We start from the raw sequence: 15,730 nt of genomic DNA, 5'->3' as shown, positions 1-15,730 counted from the left end.
GCAACTGTTGCGTTCTCCAAATGATGCCCCTATTATTCTCCAAGGGGACTCTTAAACTAATCAGGTTTTGTTTCATGTGGTGGAAACACGGTAACTCATAAATAACTAACCATTTATATTACTACACATATTAGTTATGATTTAAAATTATAAAATTAAATATATGCAGGTCGATTCGGTTAACCACACCCTCAGAATTTTGGGAACCAATTATGATTGGTGCGGTTCGGTTTAATCACCCAAAATTAGAAAAAAAAACAATAAAATAAAATAACACCCAAACCAAACCATTGGCGCAGTTCGAGCAGTTCTATTGGTTTTTTTTATAGAATGCCCAGCCTTAGTACGTACGAGTGGTACAAAAACTGAATGGTTAAAATTGAAGATAGAGGACCTAACAGCTGTGAAAATTAAATCTAGTGGGTAAAACACTTGTACATGATTTTACACTAGTACATTAAATCTGGTGTACTAATCAAATTTAGGATCTTCTGATTTTATATTTAGAAAACACCCTTCAATTTTTTTATTTTTTATTTTTTTGGAGCAATTGAATTAAAACAAAGCAAAGGAGAACCAAGAGCCAAAATTAAGAAGGTAAGCATATAAGGTGAAACTGGGGAGGGGGAAAGGGGATACAGCGAAATTTTGTTAATCTTAGTAACAGCCAGCGAAATTATAAAAATAAAAAATAAAAAAAATAAGTACCACTGAACTCATAAATAATCAGGGTGCAAAACCCTTACAAAAACTAGGATTTACACCCTCAGTCATAGAGCATGAACTCTAACAAAATCCTAAACACATTGGCAACATTGATAGCACATGAGAACACAGTACGAGAGACTGAGAGGGAGAGAACACTTATCCCGTTGATGGTTCAAATGATGTTGAGGCAGGTACCACATGACCGCCTATAAGAAATCATGTCTGATGTTGAGGTCACCGTTTGATGGATCAAACGACGCTTGAATTATTGCAGACCGACTTTCTCCCGTACTCGATTCATTATTTCTAACTGCTACAGGCTTGGCCAGAAGCTTTACTCCTTGCTTCCAATATCTCTTTTCTGAATCCACATTTAACACAACATATGAGCAAAAAGTAACAATGGCTGAAGTCACAAGTAAGCGAAGGTTGTTCAACAATGTGCTAAAAAGCAATTATAAGTAGCAAATTTCCCATTGAACCGCTTCGACAAGGAACCCAACCATACCTGGCCCTGTAGAGAACACAAGGGAGTTCTCCGAATCCATCACCCAATCAATCCAGAGTGCAAATCCATGGCATATCCCAGGCTCCGTAAATTCAACCTGACAAGAATGAATTCCAACCACCAATTAAGCAAGACCATAGTGCGTTTTATATGTATTAATTCTCTGACCCAATTTATCGTTACAATAAGTGATTATTATAGTGATAGATAATAAAAATACAGTCATGTAATATGCATTTATTCATTCACAATCAGAACGTCACTTCACAGAAAAGGAGGGAGGAGGCTACTGTAGTTTTTGTATCTGATGTGAATGGATTGTAAATTAATTTGTTACCAAAACTTAGGGGAAATCGTAATTTACATTATACTTTCAATAAAATATCTTTTTCTGATGTTAGAAGATAAATGTGATATTTGCCTATTAGATGGTAAAGAACACATTAACAAAGTATAGTGCAAGACTATTGTTTCTTGATCTACCAACGTCCTAGAATCAACGTTGGTGAGGCCGCTAATGTGATACATGGTTTGTGATAAATGGAGAGCGTATGTTCATTTATCTAATTAACAAATAGACCACCACTACTGTACTTTGCAATAAACCAACTGTAACAAAATTTCAACATGGATGACCAGAGAAAAGATTTCAAAGTGTTATTATGGTACCTGGGTTTCTCCATAAGATGGCGTTATTGGTTTTGAACAATCAAATTCCATGAGCGTAAATTCGTCACTGAGTTTCTGAAATATTTTTTAAACAGTGACCAAGACATAAGTCAAAAAAGGAACTTAAATCTTACTTTCACAAAATAAAACTCCTCCACAGAATTCTGATTGATTACCCTAACATTTCCACACTGCCAGATGAAATAAGGCAGACAAGGAGACTCTTGCCCTGCAGGTAATTCACCGCATGCTCCTAAGGTGGAATTTACAACTGAATGGTCAAAACCTTCAATCTTACTCAAGCAGCGACGACTATTCCAAAGATCCTGTCCAGAAGGCGGCATATCATAACTTATAATCATAGTGAACAGCCACGTATATGGTCAAAACAAATAAGATATAGGCCTTTTCAATTGGGAAAAGGGTGAGTAGTGGTTAAGAATAAAACTTACAGGGATAGACAAGGCACAAGTCTTTAATATCGCTTTACATGGCAGTACCAATGCATCTTCAGATAGGACAGAGTCAAGCATTGTCCGCTCATTCCTTCAAACCCAATCATAACAAGAATTATATATATTGGTTTACCAACTTCTATATATCTAAAATCAATCAACGTAGCATAACCATGGCCACCGCTATGATAAAAAAGACAACGGTTCTGTAGACAATTATCTAATGAATATAGTATGTATGCATATACATAGTTATTGCTATCATAGACAGAAGAGTCTAAAACCAACTCCTACTTGAGTCTACATATAGTATTTCCGTAAAAAGCATAAAAATCTCATAAAGCACATAATTTGAATTACTGCAGGAACAAAAAAGAATAGTATACCAAAACCGTAGGTTTTGCCATGGAAGCATGCCATCCGTTCCATAGTAGAAAGGTTCTCCAATCAACAGATCAACCTACAAATAGGACAAAAGCCCCAAACTGCCAATTCAGTTTCTAAATTGTCAACAGAAATAAAAAATGTCATAGTACCACTAGAAGGATGAGGATGAAAAAGAATTATTATTATTGTTTGTTTTTCATTCGATCAACATATCATCACTGTACCCTGTCATACTAGTATACAAACTCACTGGGAAGAAAGTACCTTTTTCTGGTGTGCGTCATGCATGGTCAACTTGGTTTTCCTCTTACTAATAAATTCTACACGATCCATTGAAAAACCATTTGAACTAGCAACAGCTTGCAAATATCCAATACCCTTGCCTTGCAACCCCGGAAAAAATGACATCACATGTGCTGTTTTAGAAATATGTGCAACGATGAGTGTTAAGAAGATGCTGTCATCTGCAACAATGCATAACGGATCAACTCTTCCCTGTAACTGTGAAGAATACCATCCATGTCAAGAATGTGAAAGGTTTTTCTTATTTATGATTATTACTTATCTTCTTTCTTCTGGGGTGGGAGGTACACGGTGGCAGACAGACAGAGAGATATAAAGAGATAGTGTTTGAATCTTACAGGTTTAGTTATGGCACTAAACATGGAATGCCTCCATTCACTGTCTCCGTAAATTGCAGTTCTTTCTGGGGGTAGTGTGAGTTTGAATTCCCCATTCTTGAGGCCATACTGTAGAGTCTCATTTCTTGGCACTTGGTTCTTGAGATTATAAGAGATGCTAGTTTCTGTATGAGCAGCATGTAAACAAACCTCTTCATCCTTTGTTATGGACATACCTTCACCAGGAACAAACCAAACACACTGTTTCCAGTGGTCACACCAATCCCCATGACCTGGCAAAAAACAACAAAACCACTTTCTTCAACGCGTGACTATGAAAGAAAACAAATAGCTATCATTTCGTTTGCAGTCAAATTCTGAATAGAAGAGTAAGTTTGTCCTATATGACCTAATGTGGGTTGGTGGATAATTCGTCACTGAGAAAGGCAAAACAATCATAATATCATATGATAAGACTTGTAGGGTGAACATACCAAGAAAACTGCATAACTTACTTTAAAGAACACTAAGGGAACTAATTATAGCACTAATATGGCATTGGTTCTTGCTCACAAAGGAATTGTCTATAACTTACTTGTGTTGGCTGGCAAACTTATCCACCTAGGGGCAGTGGAATAAAAGATTGTCCCTTCACGATCAAGCTGAAGTATCCACCTGAAATAACACACACAAACAGATACCAAAATTTTCATGACCGCCTCTTCAAGAGGAACAAAAATGCATTAACAAACCACTCAGTCCAATTACCATGAAATTACAGCATGAACTCGACCATCTTTAGTTGCCTTCACAAATAGCTCAGTCTCCCCACAACTGTCGGGCCGTTTCCAAAAATCAAATTCAAAAATTTTGAAGGGTTCGGACAGCTGGATGAATCCAAAATTTAATACGAATTAAACCATAAGTGTTTTCCCTATAAGTCTGTCCAAGAGTAATACAATGTCATTACCAGTTTCACTTCATTCTCTATCGCATTGCAGTGAAAGGCATACTGTTGCGGCTTAACACCTAGAATATCACCCAACCCAGTTGGAACTAGACAAATCCCATCAGATGCTTTCGCCTCATTGCCATGTAAATCATGAAGCTTCCACAAAAATGTGCTCTCAACAAGCTGAGGGAGGTTTCCAAAAATGGGTTATTCAAAACATTTGGTACATAAGAAACATATGGTAATCCCATCCCATCCATCATTGTAAAATCTTTGTATCTTCACATACCTGGCCGTAGGTGGTCGCCTTATACGGCACGGTTTTGGGATTTTTCACCAACAATATGTCATGAGCATGCTGTAAACTTGGAATGAGCCCTTCTCCCAACAACTCAGAATCCAGAATCTCACTAACCTACCCATTAAAAACACAGTCACAATGGTGCATACACTCTGTTCTGGAAATCAAACCACACCATTTTTCGCACAATCACAAAGTTTTGTTCCTTTTGTAAACTTACCAGTACGTCAGCACGAGAAGCGATGTCAACTCCGACTTCGAGCTCATCGGAGCGTTTGTTGATGACCTTTATTTGGTTTTCCATGTCGTTTAAGCGCACCACTTTCCTCATTAGCTTCACCATTGGAAGGTAAGACTCGCAGGCAGTCACCATACGACATGTCGTTGGGCCCATTGCCCGCGCTGCCATCATCGACAGCAACCCAGTTCCAGCACTTCGCAAACATTCAAAATTTGAACAACCAAATCAATCAAAATGCACAAAATTCAAAATTTGATTAATTAAATCAATCAAAATGTAAACTTAATTGATTAAATCAAATTTAATTGGTAATTGTGATGTTAACCCGATATCGAGAACATGGCAGGGAGCGGTGATGGTCTTGTCAATGGCTGCACGGAATGCTCTGTTTCGAGGGGAGTCGTTGAGCATGTCCAGATACGACGTTGTGGCCAGAAGGCCATTTTGGGGATTGTTGAAAGTTTGTTCCTCTGGTTCGTCTTCCTCAATGACGATCCACTCGGAGTTTCCGGTGAGCGGGTTGACTCGAAGCTGGAAGGCGCGCTGAGTCGGCTGGGAGCTCATGGGTCGGGCAAACCGGGGTGTAGAGTGAAGGGGCAGTTTGGGAAATAAGGTTTTGGCGATTCGAGAGAGCATTAGGAAGAGGAGGAGGAGGAGGAGGAGGAGTTGAAAAACATGGCGGTGGTGAGTTCGGCAAGCGAGTCAGTGACGGTGAGAGACTGAGAGTAGGGCTTTACTTGACAAACGTTAGAAACGTTTCAATCGCCATGTTTTAATTATTATTTTCTTCCTCACGAATCACTTGTAACTAAGACCCACTCCATCTTATTGACCCAAAAAAAAAAAAAAAAAAAAGACCCACTCCTTCTTTGGGCTAGAACTTATATTTCTCCTTCCCCCCAACCCAACCCAACCCAACCCAAGTCCTAAAACTAACCTTAAACCAAAAACTCAACCTAGGGCCAAATACCGGTCCGTTTTTAGGCCAGAAATTAGAGTGGACCCTAGCCTGCGCGAGTGCACCACGGGTTGTGAAGCCCAGATGCCAATCGAACTCGCCCAACGTGCTAGACGCTAGCCCAGCTGGACCCCACCCACGTGGGCGTGTCCCCTAGCTGTCCAATCATGTCGATAGCCATTGGGCTACTGTTCTCGATCCAACGCTGATTTAAAAGGGTCGTTGGTTAATCCAACGGTCCACGTTCAATTTTTTTTTTTGTTTTATATTTATATAATTATTGAATCCAACGGCTTAGATCGAATATAATCAAATCTAACAGTAAAAAAAAGATCTAGCATTCCAAATTTAAATCCAATGGCTAAAATAATTTTAAAAAAATTATTTAACTCAAAATTCACCCAAAAACTCTTTAAATTCCTATGTATTTGTTCAAACATCCACATAAAACTCACTTTTCTCCTACAATTCTTCCAATTTTTCTTTCTACCATTTCTTCTCATTTCCAAATTTTTCAAGATGGCAAAAGAGCATGTTAGAGGTCGTAATTGGACCTTTGAGGAAGACATTGCTTTATGTTTGGCATGGGATTCCATTAGCGAAGATGGTGTCATCGGCACGAATCAAAATAAAAAGGTTTTGTGGGGTAAAATCGTTGATAAGTTCCATGAAAACTCCAATGTCGGTCGAAGGGAAGGTAGTGGTGTTTATGATCGGTGGAAGGTTATCAACAAAGTGTGCACTTTGTGGAAGGGAAGCTTGGAGAGAGCCACGGTTCACATGCCTAGTGGAATGAGCTTCTCATAAATTATGAGTTTCTTTGTTGATATTTTATTTGTTATGTACATAATAGTATTTTTCAACTAATTGTTTTTACGTAGTTGATGCATAGGGTGACAAAGCAATGGCAATTTACAAGACAAGAACTACACCAAAAAATCAAGCTTTTAAGTTGCATCATGCTTGGAACGTCCTCAAGGATTGTCTGAGATGGGGAACCGATGCGGACCAACAATGGGGAAGATTATTTCATAATGAAGCTCCGGCCCCAAATGATTTCAATGAAGGTGTCAATGAAGGTGTTGAACAAATGACCCCAACTTCTTCTTTTGCAAGGCCCCCGGGAAGAGATAGGCAAAAGGAAGCAAAGAAAAAAGGGAAGTCCCAAGATCCCATTAGTGAACAAATTGCTACCGGATTTGCAAGATTGACCAAAAGTCATAGCTCTCGGGAGGAGGAAGCAGCCCGAATGCATATGGCTATGACGCAGCTAGGGGATAGGGAGCAAGAGAGGTTCAAAATAAATTTGATGATGGAGGACCTCAACAAATACACTCCAAAGAGGAAGAAATACTTACGTGGTAAGCAAAGGAAAATTTTGAAAATGGATGCCAGAATAAGTATATTTCAAGATGATAATTCATCTCAAGGCTATATCCCAAGGCCACCACTAAGTCCATCACCAAATCAAGATGGTGGATATCATTATTAAGTTTATGTAGTTTATGAATTTTCGATTGTATTAAGTTTATGTAGTTTATTAATTATCGTTTTTTTTTTAGTTTATGTGGTTTATTAATTGTCCTTTGTATTAAGTTTCTGTGGTTTATTAAATGTCGTTTGTATTAAGTTTATGACTTATTAATTATTGTTTCATTAATCTAGATGTCTTCAATAATTATTGTACTTATTGTCAATTGAGTCTACAGAGCACCCATTAATTATTGTACAATAGATGCCTTCAATAATTCAAATGACCTTTAATAATTTTGACAACGTACAAGTGAAAAGACTTGTCACAAGAAGACAATTCAATTTATTACTAGAAAATACCAACATAGTACATACAAAATTATTACATAACATAACACATTATTACACTTAGGATTATCCATCATCAACATTCTCCTTCTCGGCACCATATATGCTCAACCAAATCCTTGCGGAGTGTGTCATGACATTGAGAAGATTGAATTCTATTTAAACATCTCATATACTCACTGAGTGTGACCCTATCATGTTGGGTCTAGTATGTGGTTGCAGCAAGATATTCAACATCTCTTACCATAGCCCTAGCATATGTTGGTTGGTCATCATCCATCTTCGTCAAAATCTTCCTCAATTTCGACATATTCATCTTCCACAATCATGTTGTGCAAAATTATGCACGTCATCATGATTGAATGGAGGTCTTCGGTATGCCAAAGTCATGCATGCCCTCTAACAATGGCCCATCGAGCTTGTAAGATCCCGAACACTCTCTCCACATCCTTCCTGTAAAACTCTTGTCTCTGCGAAAATAATTTATTCTTTGCATTATCGACATGAGAATAACTTTTCACAAAGGTAAATCAGCTAGGATAAATACCAGCAGTTAAGTAGTAACATAGTTCATGCCTATTACCATTTACTTTATACCTTCATTCTGGTGCCCATCCATTGACAACATCTTCGAACAGAGGAGAAGACCAAAGAACGTTGATATCATTGTTTGATCCAGGAGCATCGAAGAATGCATGCCAGATCCATGTGTCATAAGACGCCACAACCTTGAGCACAATGGTTGGCTTGTTGTGACGGCCCTTGAATTGGCCGGCCCAAACAGTAGGACAATTCTTCCCCTCCCAATGCATACAATTGAGACTTCCTATCATGCCAGTAAAGCCTCTTTTGTCTGCCTTGCGTAGAAACCGATTCAAGTCTTCACGATTTGGCTTGCTGAGGTATGTGGCTCCATATATGGCTTCAATTGTCTTACAGAAACGCTTCAGGTTCTTAATAGCAGTACTTTTCACAAGTTGGCAATACTCTTCGATTGAGTTTGCAGAGCACCCATTAGCTAGCATCCGAAATGCATATGTGAGCTTCTGATAAAGTGATAGGCGTTGTCGGCCTACGACATCTATCTTCCTTGCAAAGTAGTAGTTATAATGGACAACTGCATTCAAGATGCTTTCAAAAAGCTATATTCTCATCCGAAACCACCTCCGAAAATCATAAGAATAATATCTCAGACGTTCGATGAAATAATCTTTCATCATCCGATCATGACATTCTTCTCTATCACGCTGCATAAATGAACACCCCATGACAAAACCATGATGGCTAGATTCGGCATGGTGCTGATATTGAATAAGCGAGTTTGCAAATTCAGCTTCTTCTGCGTTCATTTTTGCATCGGCAGTTGCATGGCTTGCTTGGTATTGTGTCATCTGCATTGCCAAGCTACGCCTTCTTATATCACCCATTGATGAGATATTGATGATTTTTAGGAAAGAAAAACACTTTGAAAGTTGGAAGATTGGTGAATATAGAGGATTATTAAAGGTTTGAATGTTGTGTGATGGTGTGATATTCAACTTGTGTTTATATATAGAGGATGATTGAAGGTTTTAGTTTCATATGTGTAGGTTTGTGTTTCATGCGTTTCATGTGTTTTGTATGTATGTTGGTATGTTTTTCGTGTGTGTCATGTGTTTCACATGTGTTCTATGTGTGCTTCATCTCTATCATATGTTTTGTATGTCCTTCACATGTGTTTAGTATGTCCTTCACATGTGTTTAGTATGTCCTTCACATGTGTTTTGTATGTGCTTTACATGTGTTCTGTGTGTCTTGTGTGTTTCATGTATTTTGTGTTTATACATCTCTATCATGATTTTCATATTTTTTCCATAGTGTTTCGTGAGTTTCATGTATCGATTTAGTGATTTTTCAATATTTATCGGAATTTAAATATTTTTAGATTAAAATGTTCATAAAATTAATTTACGATAGTTTACATAATTTTTTTTAAAACAAAAAAGTTAATTTAAGAAAACAATTAGGCCAAATTCATTCTTTAATAATCTGGGGTTAAAATTTTAGGTCAGAAGGGTTGGGGCAGAAAAGTTGTTTCTAGGCTAAAACCTAAATTTTATGGGCTAAAAATTTTAGGTTTTAGGCCAAGGGTCGGAGATGGTCTAAGGGGTTGTTCAAAAAAAAAATTATTATTTTCTTGACAAATAATTAATAGATATATTTAAATTTAGGGAATTATTATCAACACTCCAAAATTCTCATTATGTACTTCAAATTTTTATTTTTTTTAGTACAACTACATATTCTACACTAAGACACCCCTAACAAATGTGCTAGCCCAAAGTCTATTTTTCAGGCCACCACCCCCCTCCCCCTAAAAACTCACTCCACCCCACCCAATAGGCTAACCCAAAGTGGAGGCTAGCCTTGAGCCCATCACATAATGGATTGAGTCCTACATGACGCCAGGCTGATGTCAACTATGTGAATTTCTTTTTCTTTTCTTTTTTTTGCCGCTGGCGCGTGGGCGGGCGTTGCAGCATTAAAAAAATTGTCAAAATCTTACCGTGGGCCACGTGCCCACTTTTGGGTTGTTGGATTTAATCCTTTTTGAAATCCAATGGTCCAAATTAATTAACTTAAAATAAAAAATTAGAAAAATTGTTTAAAAGTACATAAAAAAATTAAAGGGTAAATTACATTTTACCTCTTCAGGTTTGGGGTCGATTTCAATTCCTTACAACATCTTTAAAACATTTCAATTTCATACATTTACTTATCATTTTATTTCAATTTCATACATCCGTTAGAAAATCTGTTAAGTAAACCGTTAAATGATGATGTGGCAAATATGAGATCCACATTTGTGCTGACATGGCTGCCAAATTTGTGCCACGTGGCAAAAAAATAATTTTTTATGCATTAAAAATATTAAAATATTAATCATATTTATTAAAAAAAATTTAAAAAAAAAAACCCCCAATCAAACCCAAAAACCATTCCCCCCACCCCCACCTCCCTTGTAACATCCAACATCGACCAACGGAGAGGGAGGGGATCCGTTATGCCTTATGGTACCGTTTGGTACGCAGACGGGACGGAACGGAATGGAATGGGACGGGACGGGACGGGACGGGACGGGACGGGACGGGACGGGACGGGACGGGACAGGACGGGACAGAACGGAGGTTCCGTGTTATGTTTGGTACGCGTAGGACGGAACGGGACGGTTGTTCCGTTCTGCATTTGGTACGCGCTGGATGGAATGGATCAAAAAGATTAAATGACTAACTTACCCCTGTTCCGTTTGTTGTTTGGTACAATGCTTATACGTGGGACAGAACGGGACAATTTTTTTTTTTTTGAACTTGTTCATATTTGAACACATATGCTTATCTATGATATATTTTTTACAGTAGCACATGGCTAAAGATATGTTACGCGATAATATATGTTATGCCATTTCTTGACTAAAGACATGGCAGAAGAAGCAAAACGAAAAACAATGGCAGAGAATTTAAAGAGAGAAAGTGAATGACTAAAGATTGTATTCCTTGAACAATGAAGGAATTCCAAAGAGAGGTGTTCGTTATTTATACAAGTATTCTTTGCTTCACTCATAAGCTACTAACCAACTTTCTTATCCCTACAAATCCCAACAGACTAACAGCCTTCCTACAATCTCAACAAACTAACTGCCTCGCTGATGTGTGCCTTGGTGATGTGTAACCTTCATGTTGATATGTCTGTAGAGCCATACTGATGTGTACATATCAGTCAACAGACCCATGGCCTGAAGCAATAACTTTATGTTTCTTGAGTATTCATCTAATAAAAGGCTATTTGGGACAAGACTGGATCTTGAAGATAATCTAATATGCTGCAACAACATACATGGAGACCTAGAAAACAAAAAGCAAAGAGCATTGGTAAGTAATACTAAAACAGAAAAAGTACACAAATTTATCAGCAAACCATGAATGACCAATCTTGTGATAATTCCAAATCATGTTTTTTTTTTTTTTTCAAATGGTAATTCATTCAACATGATAGAACTCCCGTATACAAGGAGGAGAGATAAGCATATGAGAACACCAAATAAACTTCAACAGACCATCTTTTACAATCACACACACTAGTAAAAATGCTTGCAAGTCACAATCTTTCACATAGCTTTTCCTAAACCCCATGCATGCTTCCCTCCTAGCAAAGCAGTTACAAACTTACATGATGTCTGACATGGTTAAAGACAAGGGCAACTTTTACAAAAGAAAAGCACCGAGTAATCAGCCACAGAGCATTATCGTGTCTATCACGTCTCACATGTTTTGTACATCCTAAATAATGAAAAAGCATTATCATTCAATTCCATCTTTAGTAGCTTTGGCCTTATGAAGAATCGCAGCTGCTAAAGATGCTAAACATGGAAAATCAAAAGCGTCCAACAATGAATATAAAGTGGGATAAAGTATGCAACAAGAAAATAAATCACTAGGCTGGGGGAGGAAAAGAAGTTGGACAAAGGACATGACTTTACAACAAAAACGATATCCAATAATTTGGCAACTGATTGCCAACAAACAGGTTCTAACAACGAAAAATAATGACACCACTGATGCACAAGGACAACTTGCTTCGCATACTATGACCATACCTTCCAATATACAACAGCAACTAACAAGAAAAAGAAGCACGATGCAAAACAAGAATCAAATAGAAAACTAAGAAAAACGTTAGCCAAAACCTATATATTTCATCTCTCCCTTCCCCCTAAAAGAAAATACTAATAAGGAATAAGAAGATCCCTGGCAGGCAACGTTACATTGTCCCTTCAACCCCTTTTCCTACCAAAATATTTCCACCCATAGAGACACCTCTTCGACTATCTATGTTAATTGTTACAGTCTCAGGGAAATGCTCTAAAACCCAAGAAATGCTCTAAAACCCACAGTGATGCAGCTCTCCAATATGGATGAGTGACCGAGGGACATTTCAAACCCGTTTTCCAATCTAGCCTACGCATTTTCTTACGATTTTACCACGCAAGAAAGGCTTCTCAGTGTGTGTTTAACTCCCAGTACAAAGGGTTATTTATGCCGAACCCAATTTTTGTGAAAGAAATTATGGAATTTGCCAAAACCCCTAAAAATGCCAAAAGAATTTAGCTTAAACACTTCACAAACGATGATTCTGCACTAATTTTACGACCCCAAAGCATCTCTTCTTTCATAAAACACAATTTGGGTCAAAACCCAAATGTATCAAAACTCAATTATACATACTGACCAATAATCAGTAAAATAACCATTAAAATGCATCAAACTAATTAACATTTCAGCTGACCAAATGCAGAAAGAACCAGCTTTTTCCATCATACAAAGCCAAGCTCACAACCGAACCCACTAAATCGCACAGCTCGGAACCAGATCCAATTCTTTACAAACCAGAATCGTAATAAACCTTAAAAATCAGACTTTGTTCCTTTTCCCAAGCACAAGTTAAACCAGAGAAACCAAGAAAACTAACTTCTTTTCTCCAAATCATCATATTTTCCCAAAAAATTGAAATTTTCCATGGAAAAACCAAGAAAACGAACCTAGAGATGCAGCGGCTACGGGAGAAGATCAAGATCAAACCTGGAGCTACGGGAGAAGATTGAGATTGAACATGGAGATGCAGCGGCTACGGGAGAAGATCAAGATCGAACCTGGAGATGCAGCTGCTACGGGAGAGGATGAGGAGGAGGGCTACGGGAAAAGGCAACGGCATGCAGAGAAGATGGAACGAAGAAGATAGAATTTTAGGGTTTGTTTTTTGGATGATGTAAATATTGAAAAAGAGAAGGGGTATTTTTGTCTTAAAATGTTATGAATTTGTGTTCACGGGATGGAAAAACCCGTTCCAGGGGTGGGAGGTGGAACCAAAATCTAACACATTTTCGTTCCGTGGAACAGGCGTTCCACATAATTTTAGCACACCAAACATGGGACGAAACGCGTCCGTCCCACTCTGTTCCGTCCCATCCCACGTACCAAACGCAACCTATATGTACATGCCCACCTCCATCAGCACGAGGCTTTTTGGGAGCTCACTGGCTTCGGATTCCTTAGGAACTCCGAAGTTAAGCGAGTTCCTAGAAACAAAACCGTGAAAGCGTGGTCGGGGCCCAAAACGAATAATATCGTGCTACGGCGGAGTCGAGATCGGGATGTGGTGGACCTCGGGTCAAGATGTGACGATTTGGTATCAGAGCCAATCCATGGCCGGAAGTGTGCGGACGAGGACATCGGACCCCTAAGGGGGGTGGATTGTAACATCTCACATCGACCAACGGAGAGGGAGTGGATCATTTATGCCTTATATATACATGCCCACCTCCATTATCACGAGGCCTTTTGGGAGCTCACTGACTTCAGATTCCTTAGGAACTCCGAAGTTAAGCGAGATCGCAGCAAGAGCAATCCCAGGATAAGTGACCCATTTGGAAGTTCTCGTGTGAGTTCCTAGAAACAAAACTGTGAGGGCGTAGTCAGGGCCCAAGGTAGACAATATCGTGTTACAGTGGATCGAGCTCGAGATATGGTGGACCTCGGGTCGAGATGTGACATCCCCCGCAATCCCCCCCCACCACCTCCTCTCTTTCACCTCAACCCAGCAACAAGAGGCTTTGTTCCCCCACTCTATCTCTCTCATCCCGTAATCGGATCTGATTCACAACCCAAAACCCGCACACCTCCGCACCCGTAAACGATGAGCAGAGCCAGAGAGAAGGAAGACTAAGACATCAAGTGCTTCTACGAGTCCCTAGATCGCATTGTCTTGTTCAACATCAAACTTCGACAAACGAGGATGGTTTCTGGGTTGGTGGGGGAAGGAAGGTGACGGACAAACAATGATGGATGGGTTGGTGGGTCTCTAGGGAGAGAGAAGGGAGGGGAGGTGAACAGAGTGGATGAGAGGGATAAGGTGGGATAGGGTGGGGCAGAGGAGAGAGAGTGGGTCAGGGTGGGGTATGGTTTCTAGGTTTGATTGGGGTTTAATTTAAAAAAAATTATAAATAGTTAGCATATTTTAATATTTTAAATGCATAAAAAATTATTTTTTTTTGTCACGTGGCACAAATTTAGTAGTCACGTCAGCACAAATGTGGATCTCATATTTACCACGTCATCACTTAACGGTTTACTTAACAGATTTTCTAACGGATGTATGAAATTGAAATAAAATGATAAGTAAATGTATGAAATTGAAATGTTTTTAAGATATTGTAAGGAATTGAAATCGACTCCAAACCTAAGGGGGTAAAATGTAATTTACCCAAAATTAAATGCTTATATATATATATATATATATATATATATATATAATTTTTAACCAATCTTGTCACGCCACTTGTCATTTTCCGAAAGTACAATTTTTGTGAAAGATGGTTAGGTGTGTATGACAAGTGGTGTGACAAGATTGGTTAAAAATTCTATTCAAAATTAAAAATAATATTAGTTTTTATTATTTTATTAAAAAAAAAAACAAATAATATTTTAATACAAATTAACTAGATTCTTGCCCAGCTCATTTTTTAGAGGGGGAAAAAGGACCAATAAGGGAAGAAACAAAAAAAGGGGGGATTTTTCCCCTTCCATTTTCGTCATCCCATGCACCCACAAACCCGACTTCAACCCGGCTGAATTTCGACCAATCTCCACCATTTTTTCAGGTCATTCTCAACCCTCCACCACCTGCAACTTATTCCACAACCTCTCATCTACCTTATTTGCTCAAATTGAAAGGTTTTTAAGGCCAAATTCGGGTAGAACTCCACCGGAGAATCCGGGGGTTCTCGACGGCGATTTGTTGTTCCGGTGAGTATCACCATTCACCATCACCCTTGATCAACTTCTCTTGGACCCAAGAACAAGACCCAATCAGTTGTAGGGACGTTGGAACACCAAGGAAGCCGAATTGAAGAACACCCACCTTAGGGTTTTCGACGGGTGCGAGCCAATCTAAGGGCCTTTCTGGCCAAATTGGACTTAGCCACATGTATAAAGTTTACACTACTTGTTGAGATCTTTATTCCTATAAAATTTGAGAATTTTTGGAAAAAGTCGAATTTCCCGGTGTGTGACATCCG

General features: G+C 38.7%; 2 protein-coding genes and 1 long non-coding RNA gene across 4 annotated transcripts; all 3 read right to left on the bottom strand.

Annotated features, from left to right (window-relative positions):
* Positions 1-694: 694 nt before the first annotated feature.
* LOC126618787 (protein arginine N-methyltransferase 1.6-like) lies at positions 695-5,632 on the bottom strand. The gene is made up of 14 exons (XM_050286952.1): positions 5,167-5,632; positions 4,821-5,034; positions 4,589-4,714; positions 4,318-4,482; positions 4,116-4,234; positions 3,943-4,022; positions 3,369-3,640; positions 2,992-3,228; positions 2,727-2,800; positions 2,338-2,431; positions 2,062-2,211; positions 1,886-1,960; positions 1,217-1,313; positions 695-1,069 (listed from the first exon to the last, which is right to left on the bottom strand). Exons 1-14 carry the CDS (start codon positions 5,475-5,477, stop codon positions 915-917), a joined length of 2,169 nt encoding a protein of 722 aa, XP_050142909.1. The 5' UTR covers positions 5,478-5,632; the 3' UTR covers positions 695-914.
* A 2,587-nt stretch (positions 5,633-8,219) lies between these two features.
* LOC126618086 (uncharacterized) lies at positions 8,220-9,047 on the bottom strand. Its single transcript, XM_050286185.1, has 2 exons — positions 8,816-9,047; positions 8,220-8,737 (listed from the first exon to the last, which is right to left on the bottom strand). The coding sequence occupies exons 1-2, from the start codon at positions 9,045-9,047 to the stop codon at positions 8,220-8,222; spliced, it is 750 nt and encodes a 249-aa protein (XP_050142142.1).
* Positions 9,048-10,862: 1,815 nt separating this feature from the next.
* Positions 10,863-13,637, bottom strand: LOC126618793 (uncharacterized). 2 transcript variants are annotated; one of them, XR_007621853.1, is made up of 3 exons: positions 13,196-13,631; positions 11,296-11,501; positions 10,863-11,069 (listed from the first exon to the last, which is right to left on the bottom strand). It is a non-coding gene; the product is annotated as an uncharacterized LOC126618793 (long non-coding RNA). The 2 variants fall into 2 exon arrangements; XR_007621852.1 differs by lacking the exon at positions 10,863-11,069 and having other exon boundaries at positions 11,116-11,501; positions 13,196-13,637.
* Between the last annotated feature and the right edge of the window lie 2,093 nt (positions 13,638-15,730).

This window comes from Malus sylvestris, chromosome 4 (genome assembly GCF_916048215.2).
Source record: "Malus sylvestris chromosome 4, drMalSylv7.2, whole genome shotgun sequence".
NCBI classification, from domain to species: Eukaryota; Viridiplantae; Streptophyta; class Magnoliopsida; order Rosales; family Rosaceae; genus Malus; species Malus sylvestris.
Note: the sequence above shows the minus strand (reverse complement) of the source record. Positions and strands in the feature narration are given on the sequence as shown.